We start from the raw sequence: 23857 nt of genomic DNA on the forward strand, positions 1-23857 counted from the left end.
GAGCGCTCTAAGATGGCGGTGAACGTGTTTCAGTTCCGCGACGCCCGTGCTGCGCCGGATCCCGTGTTGGAGGCTGGGCCGGTGGCACATGGGCCGCTATCGGTGCCGCTGGTGCTAGACAACGGGTCGTTCCAGGCCCGTGCCGGCTGGGCGTGCCCTGGGCCGGACGCAGGCCCCGAGCCGCGCCTGCAGTTTCGCGCCGTGTGCGCCCGCGGACGGGGCGGGGCGCGGGGCGGGACGGGCCCGCAGGTGGGCAACGCGCTGGGCAGCCTGGAGCCGCTGCGCTGGATGCTGCGTTCGCCTTTCGACCGTAACGTGCCGGTCAACCTGGAGCTGCAGGAGCTGCTGCTTGACTACAGCTTCCAGCACCTGGGTGTCTCCTCGCAGGTGAAGGCGGAGGGGGCCGGGCTTGCGGGGAGGGTGAGGTCTGGTCTCCATCGTCCCAGAGATAGTCATTCTGGTAGCTCTGATAAGCGCCGAACTTGAGCTAGGAGCCCCGCAATGATCAGGCAACGCTTTTCTTAATGTTGCCGCGCCCATTAAGACGTGTGCTCGTTAATTATTCCATTTGTTAACAAAGATGTACTTAGTATCTATTCTGTGTCAGGCACTCTTAGGGATTTGGACTACATCTGTGAACAGTACACAAAACTTCCTGTGCTTATGGAGCTACTGTGGAAAGAACCTAGACAGGCGACCGATGCCACGACAGAAGGAGCGAAGGGAGCTACAGTTTTCAATGAGATGGCCAGGGTAGGGCTCGGGAAGAAAGTGATGTCTGAGCAAAGGCCTGAAGGAGCTACTTGAGGGAGCAAGCTCTGGGATTATCTGAAAGAAAAGTATTCCAGTCAGAGGGAGCACACAGTGGAAAGGCACTGAGTCAGGAGTGTGGCCCAGTCCTAGTTGCAAGGCAGCCAGAGTGAGGGGGAAGGGCCTGGAGTAGATACTACTGGAAGATGTCAGGGAGGTAGTGAGAGGGCAAATTGCACACTTTACAGGTTTTTCCTCTGAGTGCAGTGGGAAGCAGTCAGAAGGCATTGAGCAGAACTGGGTTGTGACTTAACATCTCAAAAGGATGGCTAGGGCTGCTACATAAAGAATGGACTATCATGGAAATGGAGACAGTTTAGAGGCTTTTACAGTAACCCAAGTGAGACATGATAGTGACTTAGAGCAGAAGGGGATGTGGTTAAGAACCAGAGCCAACATGATTTACTAACAGTTTCATGAGGCCTGCCTTAATAACTAAATTGATTCTACTTTAATATGTTGCAAAACAAACTGCGGTAGAGATGAAATGAATGTTTTATATTTCCTCTCATCAGGTTTTTAATTAGAGACCTAAAGCAGATTCTGCTCTGCAATAAGGATTTGGGATTCTTTTATGTTTTAAAAAGATTAGTAGTCTGTTATCACTGGGATTTGTCTTTTTTTTTTTTTTTCCAAAGTAGGGCTGTGTCGATCATCCCATAGTTTTGACAGAAGCCGTGTGCAACCCACTGTATTCACGCCAAATGATGTCTGAGCTCCTTTTTGAATGCTACAGGATTCCAAAGGTTGCCTATGGAATAGACAGCCTGTTCAGCTTCTACTACAACAGGCCAAAGAACTCAGTTTCCAGTGGGCTCATCATTTCATCTGGATACCAGTGTACACATATTTTACCCATCTTAGAAGGAAGGTGAGTTGTGCTTGTGGCAGTTAAGTGCTATTTTGAAATGCTTTCAGAACATACTTATTTGGTAACTATGTAAAGGTGTAGTGGAAAGAGCAAGCACCAGAGTATAGACTGAGCTGGGCTTGGCTCTGCCATGCATCATTGTGTGACTGAGTCAGTCACCTCGCCTATCTATTGGGACTTCCTGGAGGGACTCCCAAAACATTCTCTTGTCTAAATCCATAGTTCTAGAATTTTATAATTCTGATTTGTGGGGAGATAGCTAATACAAGGCTTGCAGGTAGTAGGCACCCAATAAAAATGTTTTGAATGAATTATTTAAATAAATTTAATTTAGATCATCTTTGTGTTCTGAAGTCACTTTTTTTTTTTTTTTTTGGTAGTACTGGGGTTTGAAGTCAGGGCCTTGCTCTTGCTAGGCAGGTGCTCTACTACTTGAGTCATGTTCCTTTTTACTTTCATTATTTTTTGATTAGGGACTCAACCTTTATGCCCAGGCTGTCCTGGACAGTGATCCTCCAGTTTATGCTTCCCAAGTAGCACATGTCACAAAGACCAGCTTTTTATTGAGTAAGTAGGCTTTCTTGAATCTTTTTGCCCAGGCTGGCCTGGAATCACTATCCTGATCTCCTCCTCCTCAGTAGCTAGGATTATAGATGTGAGCCACTGTGCCTAGCCTGGAGTCACTTTTTTTTATTAAGAGATTAAAAAAATTAAACCTGTTTAATAATTATTTTTCATACCTTTCTGTTCAGCTACAGTGCCTCATGAATAATAGGTACGTATTAAAAGTCTCTGAGTTGAATAAAAGGCAAAAATAGTTTATTCCCGCTTTATAGTTTGTCTTCCTTTCATTGGCCAGTAAGAGACTAGGCCATCATTTTGCCCTCCTGAGATTTCTCACATGAAGGTGTGTACCACAAACAAGGAGCCCTGGCTTTGGTGTTCCATGACTGGATTTGCAGCCCTGCTAAGGATATTAGCCCCTTAGTTTCCTAATGTGTAAAATTGGGAAAAACTGATTTCTCAGGAATTATCCTGAGGATGAAATGAGGTGATGTGGGCGATGGCATTTTGTAAACTATATAGCAGTCTGAATATTTAAGGCACAATAAATGCTGTTGAGTTTAGTGAAGCCTATAATAGGAATTTCTCTTAAAGTTCCTATGAAAATCTGTGATAACAAAAGTAGTTCTTAGACATTACCAAATATTCCTAAAGTATGGAGTTCTTTAAAAGCAGAGTATACAAAAAAAATCAAAGAACATGATTTTTTTTATGTTATGTTGAAAGAAAATAATTTTCCCGGAAGACTAAGGAATTATCAGATTGGAGCATGTCCTGTTCCATGCTGGCATCTTCTGGTGAGGTGTGATATAACAGCAGCATTTCAATATGCAAGTTCTTGGGCTCAATTTGTTTTCTTAATGTGAGAAAGCAGGAGCAGAAGAGCACTAAGAACTGGCTAGTTGGTAAAGGAAGTAAGAAGAAAGGAAGAAAGAAAGAATATGTAGAAGCTGGGCATGGTGGTGCATGCCTGTCATCCCACCACTTGGGAGGTGAAGGCAAGGAGTGGCAGGAAGATTGTAAGTTCAAGACCAGCCTGAGCTATTTAGTGAGACCCTGTCTCAAAAAAACAAGGAAAGTTTCTCTGTGTTTTTTTTTTTTTGAAAGGGATCTTGTTTTAGGAGATTATGGGATTATGAAAAGCTGGTAAGTGTGTGGTTGTGTCTTCTACTTGCATCAGTAGAAGTGGACTGTGTAGGGAAGCAGTTCTCAAACTCAGCCTGCACCAGAGTCACTTAGGGAGCTTGTTAAGGTAGAGTCCCAGGCCCACCCTGCCCAGAATGGGCCTTGGAATTGGCATGCTTGACATTTCCCCACCTAATTCTAGCATATGTGGTCCCAGGACCACAGTTTGAGAAATATACAATGAATCATGTGAAGGTCTGACTTTGGAATGTGTATTCTTTCTATTGAACCTTGTTTTCTTTTGAGACTCTGACCAGAAGTTAGATGGCAGTATATCTGTCTGGGAGTGGACTAGGAATTCCTGCCTTGGGTAAGAGGTTGGTCCAAGGCAACTTTTGTGTCATTTAGCTGTTGTTTTTATGTCCCCTTTGCTTGTCTGTTTCTTTCCATTAAGTTATATTTCCCCCAAGATGTTCCAAATTTGTTGCCAAAAATTTCAGTGTTGTTTTCTACTGCTTTGTTGTAGGCTAGATGCTAAAAACTGTAAACGTATCAATCTCGGAGGAAGCCAAGCAGCTGGTTATCTCCAGCGGCTCCTCCAGCTGAAGTACCCCGGGCACCTGGCAGCCATCACTCTCAGCCGCATGGAGGAGATCTTGCATGAGCACAGCTACATTGCTGAGGACTACATGGAAGGTAATGGAGAGGATGGCAGCTGTGGTGTGGGTGACCTTTGGGGCAGTCCTTACATTGTTACCAGTAGGATTCTTGCTTGCTCACTTTTTTACTTTTTTTTTTTTTTTAAAGCGCCTCTTTCCTCTTTTGGTATTGACTTTCTTAAAATACTCATAAACTGGTAACTTACGTAAAATAGGCTGGCTCCCTTCACGAATGGTAGCTTTATTACTTGCCTCCAATACAGACCTTGGAATTGTACAAGTTTCAGTTTTTTCTAAAAGTTAAACGTTTTTTCACAAGGAGCAGAATATTTTAGACTGAAAACAATTTAAGTTTGAAAACAATCAAATTGTAAATTGTTTCATCACATCCTTAGAATGGAATCTATGCTCCAGAAATGCATCTTTCTCTTTTTAACTTACCTTGAAGTTGTTTTTTGGGTTTTTTTGTGACAGGGGCTTACCATGTAGCTCAGGCTAGCCTCAAACTTAGGATCTTCCTGCCTTGGCCTCCTGATACCTTGAACTTTTGATTGCATTTACATTGGTGGTGTTTTAAGTTACTATCATCACATAAATGTGACAAAAAAAACAATGTGTTCCTCACACGTCTAAATAATTAAGATAAAAAGAAAGAACTGTGGACAATACCCTTGTAAATACAGCTCTGTCTTACAGCATGCAGATGTATTTTCTTGGTGGCAGTAAAGGTGCTGATTTTAGTTTACCACTATTGAGATTTGGAAGAACAAAAATCACTTATTTTAAAAAACAAAAAAAATCCTACAATGTTTATTTTATTTATTTATTTATTTATTTATTTATTTATTTATTTGGCAGTAATGGAGTTCTCAGGGCCTTGCATTTGCTGGGCAAGCACTCCACCACTTGAGCCACATCTCCAATTCTTTTTGCTTTGCGTATGTTTTTGGTAGGGTCTTGCATTTACACCTAGGTTGATGTGATCCTCCTATTTATGCTTCTGTTTAGCTGGGATGATGAGTGCACCCTACCATGCCCAGCTTTTATTGGTTGAGATGATGTCACTCGAAGTTTTTGCCTGGGCTGGCCTTGAACCTCAAGCCTCCCAATTTCTACCTCCCAAGTAGCTCAGATTACAGATGTGAGTCACCACACCTCTTTTTTTTTTTTTTCTTTTCCAAAATTGTGATAAAAACCATATAGACATAAAATTTATTATCTTACCCTTTTCTGGTTTTGTTTTGGGTTTTTTTGTTTGTTTTTGAGACAGAATCTTACTATGTAGCTAGGCTTGCCTCCAACTCTTGATTTTCCTGCTTGCCTCCTGAGTGTTGGGATTGCAGGTGTGGTGCACGCCCCAGACAGTCCTCCATATGCATTCATGTTTCATTATTGTTATTACATCAGCAGCATCATTTTAGGTCTGGATTCCACAAGTGAGCAAGGACATGCAGTATTTGGCTTTTTGAGCTTGGCTTATCTTGCTTAACACGATGATCTCCAGTTCTATCCATTTTTCTGCAAAGGACATAACTTTTCTTTATGGCTGAGTAATATTCCATGGTATGTATGTGTGTGTGTGTGTGTGTGTATACATATATATATATATATGTCATATTTTTTTTATCCATTCACCAGTTGTTCAGTTTGGCTGTTGTGAACAGACCTGCAGTAAATATGGGTTTGCAGGTATCTTTCTTGGCATATTGACTTATACTCCTTTGGATATATGCCTAACGGTGGTGGGGTCGTAAGTTAGGTCTATTATTAGTTTTTTGAGGAACCTCCATACTGGTTTCCATAGTGATTGCACTAATTTACATTCCCACCAACAGTGTATGAGAGTTCCTACTGACTGCATTTGTTGTTTTCTTTATGATGGCATTGTGATGGGGGTGAGAGGGAATCTTAGTGTGGTTTTGATTTACATCTCCTTTATGGCCAAGAATGTTGAACATCTTTTCATGAATTTATTAGCCATTTGTATTGTCTTCTGAGAGCTATCAGTTCATTTTCTCCATTTAGTATTTGGATTACCTGTTCTTTTGCTGTTTAATTTTTGAGTTTGTTGTATACTTTAGATATTAATCCTTTATCTGAGGAATAGCTGGCAAAGATTTTCTCCCATTCTGTGAGTTGTCTCTTGATTCTAGTAATTTTTTTTTATGTGCAGAAACTTTCTAATTTGTTAATCCCATTTGTTAATTCTTACTCTTATTTCCTGGGCAGTTGGGAAAATAATTGCCTATGTCTAAATGTATCAGCATTTTCCCATAGTGTTCTGAAGTTTTAGGTCTTACATTAACATCTTTGATCTGTTTGCACTTGATCTTAGATAGGCGTCTAGTTTCATCTTCTGTATGTAGATAGGCAGTTTTCCCAGCACCATTTGTTGAAGAGACTGCCTTTCCTCAAGTATATGTTTTTGCATCCTTTATCAAAGATCAGATGGCTGTAGCTGTGAGATTTTATTTCTGAATCTTCAGTACTGTTTCATTGGTCTTCATGTCTGCTTTTGTGACAGTACCATACTGTTTTTATTACTTTGGCTCTGTAGTATAATTTGAAGTCTCGTATTGTGTTACCTCCAGCATTTGGGGTCTTTCATGTTTCTATAAGATTTTTAGGGCAGGTGCTGGTGGCTCACGTCTGTAATCCTAGCTATTCAGGAGGCAGAGATCAGGAGGATCATGGTTTGAAGCCAGCCTAGGTAAATAGTTTGCAAGACCCTATCTTGAAAATACTTAACACAAAAAGAGCTGATGGAGTGAATGGCTCAAGGTGTAGGCCCTGAGTTCAAACAACCAGTAGAGAAAAAAAAAATAATAATAATTTTAGGGTTGATTTTTCTGTTTCTGCAAAGAATGACACTGGGATTTTGATGGGCGTTGCATCAAAATCAGTAGTATGGCAGTTTTCATGATGTTAATTCTGCCAGTCTTTCTGGGCGCCAGTGATTCACCTGTTCACCTGGCTACTTGAGAGGCTGAAATCAGGAGGATTTCTGTTTGAGGCCAGCCCTGGCAACTAGTTCTTGAGACCCCTGTCTCCAAAATAATCAGAGCAAATGGCCTGGAAGTATAGCTCAAGTGGTAGAGAACCTGCTTTGCAAGTACCAGGTGCTGAGTTCAAATCCCAGTTCCACAAAAAACAAAAGGAGAATAGGGGTGAATTTAAGATACACCGTAAGCACTTTTGTAAATGCCACAATGTACCCCCAGCACAACAATACTGTGAATAGTAATAAGAAAAAAAAATTCTGCCAGTCCATGGACATAGTGTCTTCAATTTCTTCTTCGGGATTGTAGAGTTTTCATTGCTGAGATTGTGCACCTCCTTGGTTAAGTTTATACCTAGGTATTTACTTTTGATTTTTTTTTTTTCCCAAGGGACCTGGGTTTGAACGCAGGGCCTACACCTTGAGCCACCCACCAGCCTTTTTTTGTAATGTTTCTTTTTGAAATAGGGTCTTGTGAACTAATTGCCTGGGCTGGCTTCAAACCTGATCCTCCTGACTGTCTGCCTTCTGAGTATCTAGGATTATAGGTGTGAGCCACCAGTGCCCAGCTTGCTTATTTATTTTTAGGCTATTATGAATTGAATTGTTTTCCCCATTTCTTTCTCATCCTGTTCATAGTTGGTATATAGAAAAACTACAAATTTTTGTACGTTTGTTTTTATCTCCTACTACATTCCCAAAAGTGTTTATCAGATTTAGGGGTTTTTTGTTGGCATCTTTAGAGTCTTTTAAGTATAGAATCATATAAGAATGGAATCATATCATCTGCAAATAAGGATAATTTTTTAATTTCTTTCCTTTCTCTTATTGCTCTGGCTAGGAATTCTAGTAGTTTATCGAATAAGAGTGAGGAGAGTGAACATTTTTCTCTCCTTCTTAACTTTAGAGGAAAGGATTTCAGTTTTCCCTGTTTAGTATGATGTTGACTGTGAGTTTGTCATATATAACCTTTATTATGTTGCAGCCCATTCCTTCTAGCCCTACTTTCTTCAGAGCTTTTACCATAAAAGGATGTTGAATTTTGTCAAAGGCTTTTTCTGCATCAGTGATGATCATGTGGTATTTTTTTGTCCTTGATTCAGTTTATGTGCTATATTACATTTAATGTTTTATATATACTGAATCCTCCTTACATCCCTGGAATGAATGAGCTTGGTCATGGTGCATGATGCTTTTAATGTTGCATTTGGTTTGTATATATTTTGCGAATTTTTGTTCATTAAAGAGATCATGCTATTTCTTTATAGTCAGATCCTGTCCCTATCCCAGGCCCAGGCACAACTGTTCGACTATTTTCTATCAATGTTTCTTCTTTTCCAAAATGTCATATAAATGGAATCATATAGTATGTTACCTTTCGAAGCTGACTTTTCTCTCAGCACTGCCTTTGAGATTCATCCAGTTGCTAAGCATATCAGTAGTTCATTTTTGTTGTGGAATTGTGTTCTGTGTTATCCTGTACTTATGAAGGGTCCTTTGTTTTTCTTGAAATGGTCGTCTTGTCAGGCTGGCCCAGAACCCTCAGTCTTCCTGCCTCAGCTTCTTAAGTGCTGGAATTACAGGTGTGCACCATTATGCTCAGTTTAGTCTTTCAGTTGGTGTGTTAAGACCATTTACAATTAATTTATTCATGTTTGAACTTAGGTCCACCATCCCATTACCTGTTTTTTGTTGTTCCCTCAGTTTATTGTTCTTTGTTTCTCTCTCCTGCTTTTTAGGTTATTTGAGCCTTTTTTTTTTTTTTAAACAGTAAATAAGACTTCACAGTCTCTGTAGAATCAAGATTGGCCACTTAAGTGGAAAGTAGAGATGCTTCACTGGACTTCCTCCTTCCATGTTATGTTGAAGTGTCTCGCGTGTCACATCTCTACATGGACAGTCCATGGACAACACTGTGACTGTTGAGGAACCTGTGAGGAGATTAGCTTCTTATTTAAGCCAGATTGTTCTCATTTCTACTGCTTTTTCTTCTTTGGGACCCTCCAGGCTTCCTTTTGGGATTTCTAGCTGAAGAACATCATTGAGCAGTTCTTTTAGAACAGGTCTGCTGGTGTTACATCCAGGTTTAACGGCTGCATTGGTTAACCAGTTGAATTGAGAGATTGAGTGGAGTGTCTTTGCTCTGTCTTACCTGAATCTGGAATCCTAGTATTGCCTTTCTGATTTTCGTGCTAATGGTACCTCCATTTCCTAACTTCCAAAATTGTTTCTTTAAAGAATTGGAGAAGTGGCGGTGCCCTGATTATTATGAGAACAACGTCCACAAAATGCAGCTCCCATTTTCTAGTAAGCTCCTGGGCAGCACCCTGACAGCTGAAGAGAAGCAGGAACGGCGACAGCAGCAGCTGCGGAGGCTTCAAGAGCTCAATGCCCGACGGCGGGAGGAGAAGCTGCAGCTGGATCAGGAGCGGCTGGACCGGCTGCTCTATGTGCAGGTGCCAGCAGGTGCCAGGAAGGGGTCTGGCCTTGCTCAGCATGCTGGTCCCAGGGAATCCTCTTCCTCTGATTTTTCTCAGCTATACAGTGTATTAACTACATCATTTGTGGGGTCAAGGAGGAGTCCAGGGGATCAGCAGAATTGAGATCAGTGTACAGTAGTGTAACAGCCTGTGTTTCTGAAGTAGTTGCAGACTCTAGCTTTATTGATTTGTTTATTTTTGCACTTATTTTTAGAATCGCCTTTATTTTATTTTTTAATCTTTTCCATTTAAGTGTAGCATACCTGATACAAAGGGCTTAAATCTTAAGTGCATCTTGATGAATTTTCCCAGCGATACACATGCACATATATGGTATGCATTGAGAAGTAGTATCATCCCTATATCTCATCTCAATCAGTAACTCCTTCCCCTACAAAGGTGACATCATTTCTGACATCTGTTACCATAGATTGGTCTTGCCTCATAAGGTGGTATGAAACCAGGACACAATGCTAGCCCAGACAGCTGGAGAGGAGGGCTGGTGTGCACCTTTGGTGGGAGCTGGGGGAGGAGCAGGGGGACTGATTCTGTGGGGGGCAGGCTAGGGAGCTCTGGGAGCCCTTCCTGCTACACTTCTCTTTGGCTTTTAAGCTATTTCTCTTTCCTCCTGGTTTGTCTTTGAGGAAGAATTGTGACTGCTTTGGTTTCAGGAACTTCTAGAGGATGGCCAGATGGATCAGTTTCACAAAGCTCTGATAGAGCTGAACATGGACTCCCCAGAAGAGCTGCAGTCCTACATACAAAAGCTCAGCTCAGCAGTGGAGCAAGCAAAGCAGAAAATCCTTCAGGCAGAGGTCAACCTCGAGGTGGATGTAGTGGACAGCAAGCCAGAGGTGACTGAGGGCCTTGAGAGGGAGACCCCCTGGGGTCACTCGGGGGGGGGTCTCCCCTGAGGGGAGGAGTGGACATCAAAGGGGTTGTAAGCTTGGGAGGGAGAGCAGCAAAATAAGTGATGGTGGTAGGAATGCCGGGGGAGGTGACAATGGCAGCAAACCTGTCCCAGCTAAAGTTCCGGCCATAGTGACCTCATCCCTGGGAGGGAGAAGTTTGTGTAGGCCAGGAGGAACATTTGCATCAGTATTGTGGTACTGTTCTTAACTGGGCTGTTCCTTTGATTGGTGTTTGACAGCTGATCATGTTTTCACTTTCCCTTTCTGCGCATGTTTTTATTAAATGCATTGAGGCTATTGTTCATTTGTCTCCTTTCCATTTGTACCCTAGGGACGGAGCTCATATTTCTACATAATTATTAATTTCTTTTATTGGTTTTTTTTGTGGTACTGGGGTTTGAACTCAGGGCTTCATACTTGCTGGGCAGGTGTTTTACCACTTGAGTCACTTTGCTATCCCTGTTTTGTGTTGGGTATTTTCGAAATAGAGTCTCATGAACTGTGTTTGCCTGGACTGGTTTCAAACCACCAGCCTCCTGAGTAGCTAGAATTGCAGGTGTGAGCTACTGGCACCTAGCTAGCTATGATTTTTTTTTTACATTATTATTGCACGTAGTAGATGTGTTCAATAAAATGTTTGTAGGTTGTCTTCAGATCTGCTTTTTGTTAGATGCTGAAGACTGGCTATAGACTTGGTGAGGACAGTAACCAGCCATGAGCATGCTTGCTCTATTGGGCAGATCCTGACTGAGGCTTCCTAGGTGGCTTTCTCTGGATCACTAAGCCCTAGGAGAGAAGGGCCTCTGTCACTAATCTCATTGCCCCACAGCATTCAGATCAGCTTCCGTTGATTCACTGCTTTTTACTTCTCCCAGACTCTAGGTCTGTGCTTCATATTTGAGCTATGGTTTACTGAAATTCAGAACCATGTTGTCTCTGTTTAGTTTTTATTGGGTTTGATAGATCAATAGGACATAAGCTTCTTGATACCAGAGAGGTACCACTACACCACATGCAAGTGAGGGGTGTCAGATTTACAAAGGAAAAACCAAACAGTAGTGAAGATTCTCTGAGCAGTCAGAGTATTGGTTTTCCCTTTTCTTTGTTCTTTTTCTGCACTTGTTTGTGCTGTTATTGAAGCCACTCCTCCATTCACACACAGGTACTTCTTTTTTTTTTTTAATGTCTTTTTTTTATTATTCATATGTGCATACAATGCTTGGGTCATTTCTCCCCCCTGCCCCCACCCCCTCCCTTACCACCCACTCCACCCCCTCCCTCTCTCCCCCACCCCCTCAATACCCGGCAGAAACTGTTTTGCCCTTATCTCTAATTTTGTTGAAGAAAGAGTATAAGCAGTAATAGGAAGGAACAAGGGTTTTTGCTAGTTAAGATAAGGATAGCTATACAGGGAGTTGACTCGCATTGATTTCCTGTGCATGTGTGTTACCTTCTAGGTTAATTCTTTTTGCTCTAACCTTTTCTCTAGTTCCTGGTCCCCTTTTCCTATTGGCCTGAGTTGCTTTTAAGGTATCTGCTTTAGTTTCTCTGCGTTGAGGGCAACAAATGCTAGCTAATTTTTTAGGCGTCTTAACCTATCCTCATATCTCCCTTGTGTGCACTCGCTTTTATCTTGACACAAAGGTACTTCTCACGCATCTATTTGTTCTATGCTCTGGGGAAACACATCCTTGGGCTTGAAGAGATTTTGAAATGTACTTTCAAAAGATTTCTCTGTATACAACAAACTTGGTGAATTTACCTGTCACTGAAGCATTAATGGTCAGCAAGCATTTATTGAGGGTGATTGTTAGCAATTAGTCAGTTACAGTTATATTTGTGAGATAAATTTGTGACACTTTTGCCAATTCTGCCTTTCAAAAAGTATTTGTAGTGGGACACCAGTGGGTCATACCTGTAATCCTAGCAACTTGGGAAGCAGAGATCAGGAGGATCTCTGTTAGAAGCCAGCCCAGGCAAATAGTTCACATGACCCTATCTTGAAAATACCCAGCACAAAAAAGGGCTGGTGGAGTGGCTCAAGTGGTAGAGCACCTGCCTAGCAAGGCTGAGGCCCTAAGTTCAAAACACAAGTGTTGCCAAAAAAAAAAGTAATCGTAGTATTTTTCAACAATATAATTTACGTAGAATGAAATGAGTAGATACATGTGGGCTGAAGTTCATATTGGAATTCCACTCAAGCAGTAAGACTGAATTGGATTAATGCAGCTGTAACCTTTAAACTTCACAAGTGTTGCTAACATCCATTTTTTTCCTGCAGACTGATCCATTCTGGTCTTTGCTATTGTACAATTATTCCCACGAGTATGTTGTAAAGGAGCAGGCTCTGATAGTTACTCTCAATGAAGTATTTAAACTAGAAGATGCTGCAAGCACTAAATTGGAGGGTGGGGCAGGGGAGCACAGTTTTAGAGTGTCATCATTTATTGGAAAACACAATAGGGCAAATACAGAAAGTTCTGTGGCAGTTCTTATGCTGCTTGAGGCTGTGCCAGCAAGCCCTGCTGCTGCTTCTCTGACATGCTTTGGGCAAACTTGTTCTGTTCCTTTCCAAAAGCACAGTCATATTAGGGTTCCTGAGCTCCATACGCTACATGTAGATACCCTGGCAAATCTTAGAGGGAGTTGCTGGCCGTGGCACAGAAGTCTCTTCTCTGTTGGATATATGTTCTTCCTGTTGATATTACTGGCTTTGTTCCTGTCTGTGAATCATATGAAACGAAATAAGTAAATACTGTTTATATCATTTTTAGTGAATCCGTGAAGTTATCTTATTTGTAAGGTGACGTGTTTAAATGGCGCTTGATAGATAAGGGTGAATGATGAAATTTTTTCGCAGAAATATTTTGAAATCCAAAGGTCTTCTCTACTTTGGGGGAGTTTGAAGGTGTATCCCAGAGGCCTACCACTTAGTGCCAAGCATGTAGAGATACGGTTCTTGCCCTCTTGGGTACTTAAGAAAAGGAGGGGAGTGAGGGGAAGCATGTCAGATGGGCAGTAGATCTGTGGGGATACATGTGGGTTTTTGAGGCAGGCCCTGAAAGGTGGTTTGATGTCAGCAGATGAGGTGGGAAACACATTTTAGATGGAGGGAACCAGGTGTGCAGTGAGGTCTGTTGAGTGTGGGCAGGATGTATGTGGCCAGAGGTGACATGGGGGTAGCTGTAAAGATCTTTTGTCAGTCAGGCTAAGGAGCCTGAGCATGGGGAAAGACAGGACAAGTGAGAGTTTCTTGTAGGAAGATAACTAGTGGTAGTTAGGATGATGACTGATGGGAGGCAAGGCTGAAGATGAGGAAACAATATAAAAGTGTCATATATCCACAAGAGGGCTGATGCATGCTTGAGATGTGTCAGAAGCTATGGGGGCGACAGGGAGGAGGAGATGGTTCAGAAGCAAGATCCAGAGATCTTGGTGCCTTTATAAGCCAAGGTGACAGGTGTGGCAGTGGCTGGTGATAATAGAGCACGTGGTGTGTGCCAGAGCTCCTGCTGAGCACTTCTGCAAACGAAGTGTTGGTTGATTTTCACAACTCAGTGAGTAGGTAGTATCCTCACTCCCATTTACAGATGAGGATACAGACTTTAGGGAGTAAAGAAACTTGTCCACAGTCACATAGCCAAAAGTGGCAGCTGAGATTCAAACACAGACAGTTCCACTTCAGAGTCCATTCTTGGAACACTCAGCGTGTGGATGGCGGTGCCTTTGAAAAAGTTTGGACAGATAATGAGCTTAGCTTTGAGCACTTGATCTTGAAAGTCTCTGTGGGACATCAGGAGCTTTCCAGGACTTGCTGTGGAGAACACAGTGTCATGTGAGAGTTAGAAAATACTGGGAAGCCAGGGGGAGATTGAGAACAATAAGGCAGAGAAGAGGGAAGCCAGAAAGGTTGCTGGGAGAGTTAAAGAGCACTGGCATCCTGACCTAGGGTGGAAGATGACCCTAGGAAGCAAGGGGGAGGGAGGACTCATTGATCACCTGGCATTGCCCACATTGTGTCTGCATAAAGATGGAGAGATGGCTCAGAGTACACTCCTCCAGCGGTCACTGTGACCTGTCATGTGGCTGTGGCTGTCATGCAGAGCTGGATCAGCTGCCTCCAAAGCCAGACCTCTCTCTGTTAAACCACACTGCCTTGTGGTTCCCGGCCTTCTCAGATAAAAGGGAACTTTGATGATTCATTTTGGTCCTCTGGGATCATGCCCAGCCAGAACAGGCATGGGCATTCCGTGCTGGGCCTCCTTTTTTGTGAGGTCTTCAAGTTCACAGCTGAGGACAGTTTAGCTGCCACTGCGTGGACAGAGGAGCCTGCCCTTCACATTAGCTGGGTTGCTGCCACAGGTCATCTCTCTGTTACCCACTCCAGCTGAGTATTTTCCTATTCCTGAGTCTTGCACTGTGACTTCTGATTTATAGAACTGCAGCTTAAGACATAGCAGTGACTTGCTGAGCAGTTATGTTCCCAGACGGTTTTCCAGTACTTACCAGTGTGCCAGCTACCTCACTCAGGAGATGCAGTAATGACACCTGCAATGTAGGTCAAGAGATGGCAGGGGTACCTGCCCCAAGACTGGTGCTCGCTGACTTCACTGGGAGAAGGTGGCTCTAGATTCTTGTCCCTAACCCACTTCGCTCTCCCTGATCTCTGCTTCCTAAGTAGCTAAGATTACAAGTGTGAGCCACCAGCACCCAGCTACATTACCTTTTTATAAAGCAGCCAGGTGCCGGTGGCTCAAGCCTGTAATCCTAGTGACTCAGAAGGCAGAGATCAGGAGGATTGTGGTTCAAATAGTTCACGAGACCCTATCTCAAAAAAAAACCCATCACAAAAAAGGACTGGTGGAGTGGCTCAAGGTGTAGGCCCTCCAAATACATAAATAATAAAGCAGCCTTCTCATCCTGTCTCAGGTGAGGAAATAGCCCTTTTCCTTACCATGTGTTACCCAAGCCTGGAAAATGACACTTAAATAAAGGAGAATCATTCAAATGGAACAGACTTTAGAATGCATTGTCACCTTTGTGTTCACCATGTATACCACATGACTTCTGTTGTGTGAATGTGGTGGGGTATTGGGGTATTGAGGGTCATGCCTGTTTAGGAGTATATCTGAATGCCAGGCTGCATTTGTACTATATATAGATGGATTCTAGAGAAGTATCTTTAAATTTTTGAATTACATTGGTAATTCACATACATTATAGACCCTGAGAATCTTCGCAGGCACACTTGGCTGTTGGTTACGAGTACCCTTGATATCTCCCGAGACACCACCATATAAGACAGGCTGCACTATAAACTTCTGTCATCTGTAGAGCACTCTTCTCTGGGATGCACAAAACCTTTTCTCCCTGTATCTTCTCCCCTTTGAGTACAGAGGGGTGAGACTCACTGCCTTTCACAGGACACATCTTCACAGACCAGCCCCTTTTTTATTGTCCAGGTTAAGATGAGAACAGAAGTGCCTTAAGTAAGCCTTCCTTTGGGAACAGTGCCAGCATGTCCAGGCCCCACCCAGAGTTATGGTCACGGGAGAGCAGAGCTGTACCGCAGGACTCCGTGGATAGAAAGAATCTGCAACCTCAGGGCTTTTAGCCCAATGGGACGTGCTGTTAGGGACTGGGTGTTGGGCCACACGCTCATTAGTTATTTAGAGATGCATTTAGTTTTGCTGATATTCTAGCTTCTCTGTGGACACCCAGTGTCACCACCTGTGCCCTGAGAATAATGTGTGGGGTGTAATTGGAGCAAGCATCCCTTCTGCTCCAGGCTCAGCCTATAATTGACACCATCAGAAGGTTTCAGAGAAGGCAGGCCTGTATACGTAGGAAAGGTAGGGATTAAAGCAAAGCCCATTCCTGGCTTTTAGTCTTTTGTTCATGTGTGTTCCTATTTAAAAATAGCTCAGAAAATTGTTCATAGTTTTTACATTAGCTTTTGGAACATTGGGCAAGATCCCAGTTCATTTTTTGAACAGCGAATGGATAGAACTGAGGCTTACTGGTGGTACAAATTATTTTTCATTTATTCGGTTGCATTCTATCTGCCTTAGACCCCTGAACTGGAGCCACTGGAGCCAACTCTGGAGGATATGGATGGCGTGAATGATTTTGAGCCCTTGTTCTCAGAGGAGGCACCTGAAGTGGAAAAGCCCGTCGCCACTGTCCAGGTTTGACTCCTGCCACCAAGTGCATGGGTGCACTTTGAAGCAGTGACATAAGTGACCAGTCCAGCCTGCTTCTTTAGGAGCGTATTTTCAAAACCCCGGTTGTGTTTTCTAGAAGAGGGTTCTAGGACTTACTGTCAGTCAGGGTCTTCCCATGGTTGGTGTTCTAGCCCCTTGAGTTGAATCTGAGCAGCTTGTCTTCCTGTCAGGAACGCTTGACCAGGTGACTGGAGTCTTTCCACCTGTAGACTGACATGAAGTGGTTTCCTTTACATTACACCAGTGTCACTACACTCAACCACATCGGGGTCTGCATTTCTGTCATTATAGTGGCAGCTGGGTAAATTGACCTGAGTCTGAAGCCTCTTCCTATATAAGACCAGGGATTAAGCCAGGCACTGAGTGAAGACATGGTCTTCCAAACTCTTAAGTTGATACAAGAAAGAGTAGGAAATACTCTGGAGTTAGTAGGTATAGGTAAGAACTTTCTCAATGAAACCCCAGCAGCACAGCAACTAAGAGATAGCATAGATAAATGGGACCTCATAAAGCTAAAAAGCTTCTGTTCATCAAAAGAAATGTGGGTAAAGAGAACACCCACAGAGTGGGAGAAAATATTTGCCAACTATACATCAGACAAAGGACTGATAACCAGAATATACAGGGAACTTAAAAAACTAAATTCTCCCAAAACTAATGAACCAATAAAGAAATGGGCACGTGAACTAAACAGAACTTTCTCAAAAGAAGAAATTCAAATGGCCAGAAAACACATGAAAAAATGCTCACCATCTCTAGCAATAAAGGAAATACAAATTAAAACCACACTAAGATTCCACCTCACCCCTGTTAGAATAGCCATCATCAGCAACACCACCAACAACAGGTGTTGGCGAGGATGCGGGGAAAAAGGAACCCTCTTACACTGTTGGTGGGAATGTAGACTAGTACAACCACTCTGGAAAAAAATTTGGAGGCTACTTAAAAAGCTGGACATCGATCTACCATTTGATCCAGCAATACCACTCTTGGGGATATACCCAAAAGACTGTTACTCCAGAGGCACCTGCACATCCATGTTTATTGCGGCACTATTCACAATAGCCAAGTTATGGAAACAGCCAAGATGCCCCACCACTGATGAATGGATTAAGAAAATGTGGTATCTATACACAATGGAATTTTATGCAGCCATGAAGAAGAACGAAATGTTATCATTCGCTGGTAAATGGATGGAATTGGAGAACATCATTCTGAGTGAGGTTAGCCTGGCTCAAAAAACCAAAAATCGTATGTTCTCCCTCATATGTGGACATTAGATCAAGGGCAAACACAACAAGGGGATTGGACTATGAGCACATGCTAAAAGCGAGAGCACACAAGGGAGGGGTGAGGATAGGTAAGACACCTAAAAAACTAGCTAGCATTTGTTGCCCTTAATGCAGAGAAACTAAAGCAGATACCTTAAAGCAACTGAGGCCAATAGGAAAAGGGGAACAGGTACTAGAGAAAAGGTTAGATCAAAAAGAATTAACCTAGAAGGTAACACCCATGCACAGGAAATCAATGTGAGTTAATGCCCTGTATAGCTATCTTTATCTCAACCAGCAAAAACTCTTGTTCCTTCCTATTATTGCTTATACTCTCTCTACAACAAAATTAGAAATAAGGGCAAAATAGTTTCTGCTGGGTATTGAGGGGGGGGGGAGAGGGAGAGGGCGGAGTGGGTGGTAAGGGAGGGGGTGGGGGCAGGGGGGAGAAATGAACCAAGCCTTGTATGCACATATGAATAATAAAAGAAAAAAATAAAATAAAATAAATTCCAGACCAAAAAAAAAAAAGACATGGTCTTCCTGCAGGGCTTTTTCACTGCTGCTCTCCATGAAGCCCCTTCCTGCAACTCAGGGAGCATGGTGTGTAGTGCAGTGTGTAGGGCTGTGTTGCTGTGCAGTTGAATTAAGGTGGAAAATGGAATCATCAAGTGAGGAGAATTGGGGAGAGGCTTTTCTGGCATGAACAGACAACAGGAGCTACCCTGGAATAAGAAATACAGTTTGAGGAGACTGGCACTTGGGATGATTGTCATTATGGCCTAAAAATATCTCTTAAACCTTGGGTTTTTAAAGCCCGTGTTTAACTTGGCAGCGTATCACCAGCTGTTTGTTGGGACAGAAAGAATCCGAGCTCCAGAAATTATTTTCCAGCCATCTCTCATAGGAGAAGAGCAGGCAGGCATAGCAGAAACTCTTCAGTACATCCTGGACAGGTGAGGCTGTATGACACATTTTTTATACTACTAGCCATTTCCTTGGGTTTGGATTGAAAAGATTTGGTGGTTGGGGCACTTAGAGAATCTGCTTTGCACTTCATTCTGTTCACCTGCTGTGCTAGATAGTCTTCTCTGTCACCAGGTCTGCATGCAGGAGCCTCTGTAAGTGTTCTCTGAACATTGGAGGAGCTTTAAGTTTGAGTAACATTTGCACTGGCTTTTATAGGAAACATTTTATTAAAGACCAGTGGTTTTATTTAGTTTTGAGAAATAGCCTTGCTCTGTAGACCAGGCTGACCTCAAACTTGGGAGTTATCCTGACTCAGCCTCCTGAGCAACTAGGATTATAGACAGGTATGCACCACTGCACCCAGAAAGACTAGTGATTTTTTTTATTACTCATTTATTCATATGTGGATACATTGTTTGGGCCATTTCTCCCCTCCACCTGCCTTCTAGGCAGAACCTGTTCTGCCCTCTTCTTCAATTTTATTGAAGAGAAGACATAAGCAATAATAAGAAAGACATAGCGTTTTTGCTAGTTTGAGATAAGGATAGCTATACAGAGAGATTCCTAGCATTGCTTCCATGCACATGCGTATTACAACCCGAACTGATTCATCTCTACCAGAGTCTTCACTACTTAAGACTGGTGATTTTTAAATCACCCTAAATATATTGCAGTTTTGTCCCCTCCTCGAGGGTATCTCTTTATAGATGAGCTCACATTTCTGTAAATGCCCACTTACACAGGAGTTTTTCCACAGTGAGGGTGTTCCTAATTGAAGCTAGACAAGCAGGTAGCACAGTCTGATACTCTGGCTGCTTCTGGTTATAGTAATATGGAAAAGTGCACTTTGCAAGAAAAAAATGGTTTTGTAGCTACTTTCAGTGGCTTTGAGTTTTGTCTTTATAATGAGTAGGAAAGTGATCAAATACACATAACAAAAAGATGTTATTAAAAAAAAAAACCAAAAACAAGCCAGGTGTAGCAGCAGCCTTTAGTCCCACCTACTCAGAAGTCTGAGGTGGGAGGATTACTTGAGCCCACGAGTACAAGACCAGCTTGGACAATGTAGTGAGACCTTGTCTCAGAAACAAAACAATAAAAGGGACAGGTGGAGAAATGGGCCTTCAACCCAGAGGGGAGGCAGGACTTTTGGGAATGATGAAAATGTTCTTTGTCTTGATTGTAGTGATGGTTAGTAGGGCATATAAATTTGTCAGACTGTATCAAAATAATGTAAATTACTCTTTAATAAAGTTGATTTTTAAAGAAACAGTTAAAAAACCAGAACAGTTCTAGCCATGTTAAGGAAATGAATTGACCGTTCAGATTTAGGTTTTGATTAGATAATTAGAAACATTGGACTGACATTTCTGTAAAGATACTGGTAAAAAATGAAAGTTTTTGTTTTATTTTTTTAAGAGTTCAAGTAGATGTTTTAAAAAAAAATGTGTTTTGTATTGAGAGCTTTCATTTCCAGTCTGCAGTGTCTTTGAACATTCAAATTGGAGGGTCATCTTTCTCCTAGGTACCCCAAGGACGTTCAGGACACACTGGTCCAAAACGTCTTCCTCACTGGTGGCAACGTGATGTATCCAGGGATGAAAGCCAGAATCGAGAGGGAACTGCTGCAGATGAGGCCCTTTCAGTCTTCTTTCCAGGTACTGCTTGTTAATTTACCCAAGTTTAAGAATCACATGAATTGTTTTCTGATTGCAAAAATAGAAAAGTGAATGAGAAAAATTATTGTATAATTCCATCATCCAGATATACCCACTGTTGACATTTTTGTGGCTTTTCTTCTGGTCTTTAATCTGCACTTAATTTTTGAAGTAGAATTGGAATTGTGTTTTGCATACTACTTTGTCATTGACAGTATATAAAAATATTCAAAGATAATGAAAGTGCATACATTTAGAATAAGTCACTCTCTCTACCTCCAGGAAAATTGTCTTTCATAGTTTTGTGTACATGTGAGTGGGTCTTGCTTATTTGAATTTTCTTGATTTGTCATGAACATTTTTCCATGTCATTATTCTCCTTAAATACCATTTTTTATGACTGGCATGAATGCCCCATTATTTATCTGCTGAATTCCTGATTATCAAGAGTGTGGTGTCAGCTTCCCCTTGCAGCCCAGGCACTTTGCGATGCTGAGACATCCTGGACACAGACTTTAGATACAAGGACCTTGCTGTCTGTGTGAGGGGCAATAGTCAGATGGGCGTTGATAACCCTGAGCACAGTAGACATGCTGCATGGGCACCTAGCAGGCTCCACTGATGTTCAGAGAAGGTTCAGTGGAACAATATTCTGAGGTGTTAGGGGGTTTGCCATCTGTATGTGTGAATGGGTTGGGTTGGAGAAAGTATTTCAAAGGGAAGGACTATTGTGAACAAAGGTGCAGGGTAAGTAGCTTGTCGAGGGAGGGCAATGTGAGTGTGGCCAAAACCCATGGCTGCTAAGGACGAATGGAGATAAGGAGGTGGAGTAGTCAGCAGGGCACACAGGATGCAGAGCCTGCGTGTCCTGCTGGGAAGTCTGACCTTGATCTGCTCTCCTGTAGATGTTTTATAGGTTCAGGGTTGCTGACCCCAGCCTTGCTCCTGTTAGGAGCAATGGGAAGTAAGCATTAACAGCATCACAAAGAATGCCAGGTTACCCTGTTGGACTGTGTTTTCTCCTGGGGACAGAGCTGCCTTGCATTAGCTTTCACTTCACCTCTGTCCTGACAGAGGTGGTTGACAGCTGGCCCCTCTGACCTAGAGTTGTAGGCCGTGCCTTGGGAAAAGTGTTATCTGTGTCCTTGGGTGCTCTCTGGAGGAGGCTGTGCATTTCAGCTCACCTTTGTAGGATGCAGAGACCATCTTGTACCATGTAGGAGTCAACTGGGGCCCTGCATGTGGGTTTCTGAGGGTGCACGGGAGGGGGCCGTGGCTGAGCCTACAGAACATGCACACATGTTGCCAAGACATCTAGTGAACCTCTGTTTCTTGTTTCAGGTTCAGCTCGCCTCGAACCCCGTGCTGGATGCCTGGTATGGTGCTCGGGACTGGGCCTTGGACCACCTGGAAGACAATGGAGCCTGGGTCACTAGGAAAGAATATGAAGAAAAGGGGGGGGAGTACCTCAAGGAGCACTGTGCCTCCAACATCTACGTCCCCATCCGCCTGCCTAAGCAGGCTTCCCGTGCCTCAGATGCCCAGGCATCTAGCAGAGGCTCTGGGGGTTGTGGAAATGGCACTGGTGAGCAGGCCTAGTGCAGGGGCCTCTAAAGGGATAGCCATGTCAGCCACCTGACAGAAGAACTGTGCTAGATGTATCCGCCCAAGTCAGTTACTGGTCATTTTGGCTACAAACTGAATAGAGATGGAGGACGGTGGGAGCTCCCCTTCAGAGGAACTGGGCTGTCCTGCTTCAGTGAAGAACCTTGAGTGGCCTCTGGCATCTGGGGAACTGGATGGCTATGGCTTTGGCTTCCTACACCAGTAACTAAAGACAGATGGAGGCCAAAGGCGGACAGAAGGCACAAGATACTTTTCACTGCATTTGAAGCCTTTAAAAAGAGGGGAAGAAACACCCTAAAATGTATCATCATAGACATTTTATTCTTCTGCATTTATCTGAAGTTGTGTGAATGCCCAGCAGGGGAGCGGTCTGACGTGTATATGAAAAGGTAATGTTTGGCTCAGCATGGTGGCACACACTTGTGATCCCAACACTTGAGAAGTAGAGACAGGAGGATGGTGAGTTCCAGGCCAACCTGGGCTACATAGTGCAATCCTGTCTCAAAGAATAAAAGGTAACATTTCTGCTATAAAAGCTGTCACCTGTTGAATCTTGGGAGCGGGAAATAGGTCCCTCCTTCTGTTGTTTTCCCTTACAAGTAAGAGGAAAAAGCCCAGAGAACATCACCATCTTGTGCAAACTCACTGTGTTAGCTAGGGACGTACTTAGCTACTTAGTGGCCTCTTCTGCATGGGCAGAAATAGAGCCCATGGCACAACTTTATTTGTTGGAAAACTTTTCTGCCAAATGAGAGCTTAGTACAAATTTTTTATCTCTGACACTGAGTTTGGTAGCTCCTAAACTTTTTCAGGCCTTTCTGAAGATAGAAATGGACTGATGGAAGTTCATCCTGTGGCCTTTTCAGTTTTGTCACAGTCTCACATCCCTGTGTCTTCAGACCTTCATCTTACATGGACAGACAGCTGCTCTCTTACAAAGCTTGTGTGGTGAGTTTAACTCTCAGACACACCCAAGAGCTGAGGCCAGAGGCCCTGAGCTGCTAACATCACAGAATCCATTCACTTAGAGCCATGGAGCACCCAGGAGGGCTCCACCCCTGTGATGAAGCCTCCTTATACCCTGTTTGCTTACGTTTGCCAAGGGTAATTATCTGGTTCTCCAGCTGTAGAGGGGGGTAGAAGACCCAGGCTGACCCATGAGTTCCCAGAGCATTGCCTGCTGAGCCACTGGCTGGCCATACCTGGGCCAAGGACTGAGAGAGTAAGTGGCAAGCAGCTCAAGCTGTTAAGAAATTATGCAGACAAGCTCCATGAGAGATGTCTTCCGAGCATGAGCCAGCAAGAGGGCTGTCATTCTGGGGTCTTCCCACTGTTCAATATTTAAACAACCTGATCAGCAAGGGTAGGGTCACTAGACTGCCCTGGAGCTCAGGCCCAGGCAGATTAGCCTGGGCACCTCATTGTTGGGAACCAAAAGCCACAGTCTGACAAGGTCACTGTGGCTTAGCAGCATTCCGACAAGGTCAGAATCTGCAGGTGCACCATGCCTCTGTCATGGTGGGAAGGAATGCTAAATGGTTTCCCTTGACTAAAAAGAAGTTTATACATAGTCAAGGACACTGGCAGTAAGAATGAAGGATAGAAAACAGAAAAGTTTTAACTAGGTCAGCGTGTTTTTGATGTTTAAGTCTCTTCCTCTTTTGTATAAAGCTGGCTGAGAAAAATAAAAT

The 23857-nt window shown here is 43.1% G+C and overlaps 1 protein-coding gene and 1 long non-coding RNA gene across 5 annotated transcripts in view; one reads left to right on the forward strand and one right to left on the reverse strand.

The window, feature by feature from the left end:
- On the forward strand, positions 1-23815 carry Actr5 (actin related protein 5). Of its 2 annotated transcripts, XM_020184725.2 has the most exons (9): positions 1-387; positions 1452-1681; positions 3897-4066; positions 9266-9483; positions 10179-10361; positions 16490-16606; positions 18730-18869; positions 20408-20540; positions 21882-23815. In XM_020184725.2, exons 1-9 carry the CDS (start codon positions 13-15, stop codon positions 22137-22139), a joined length of 1824 nt encoding a protein of 607 aa, XP_020040314.2. In that variant the 5' UTR covers positions 1-12; the 3' UTR covers positions 22140-23815. The 2 variants fall into 2 exon arrangements, with proteins under 2 accessions (XP_020040314.2, XP_073930852.1); XM_074074751.1 differs by lacking the exon at positions 18730-18869 and having other exon boundaries at positions 21882-22109.
- LOC141423404 (uncharacterized) overlaps positions 20450-23857 on the reverse strand; it is a 27026-nt gene continuing 23618 nt past the window's right edge. For all 3 annotated transcript variants that reach the window (XR_012448247.1, XR_012448246.1, XR_012448245.1), the window contains 2 exons: positions 21725-21947; positions 20450-20588 (listed from right to left, as the gene is read on the reverse strand). This is a non-coding gene — a long non-coding RNA (uncharacterized lncRNA). The remainder of the gene's footprint in view (positions 20589-21724; positions 21948-23857) is intronic.

Source organism: Castor canadensis, chromosome 5, assembly GCF_047511655.1.
Source record: "Castor canadensis chromosome 5, mCasCan1.hap1v2, whole genome shotgun sequence".
NCBI lineage: Eukaryota > Metazoa > Chordata > Mammalia > Rodentia > Castoridae > Castor > Castor canadensis.

Excerpts from the sequence above, each read along its gene's own strand:
- Actr5 (XM_020184725.2), top strand. The coding sequence starts at position 13 with ATGGCGGTGAACGTGTTTCAGTTCCGCGACGCCCGTGCTGCGCCGGAT. Across the intron at positions 10,362-16,489 it reads TAGTGGACAGCAAGCCAGAG|ACCCCTGAACTGGAGCCACT; the intron begins GTGACTGAGGGC and ends TATCTGCCTTAG. Across the intron at positions 18,870-20,407 it reads CTTCAGTACATCCTGGACAG|GTACCCCAAGGACGTTCAGG; the intron begins GTGAGGCTGTAT and ends TCTTTCTCCTAG.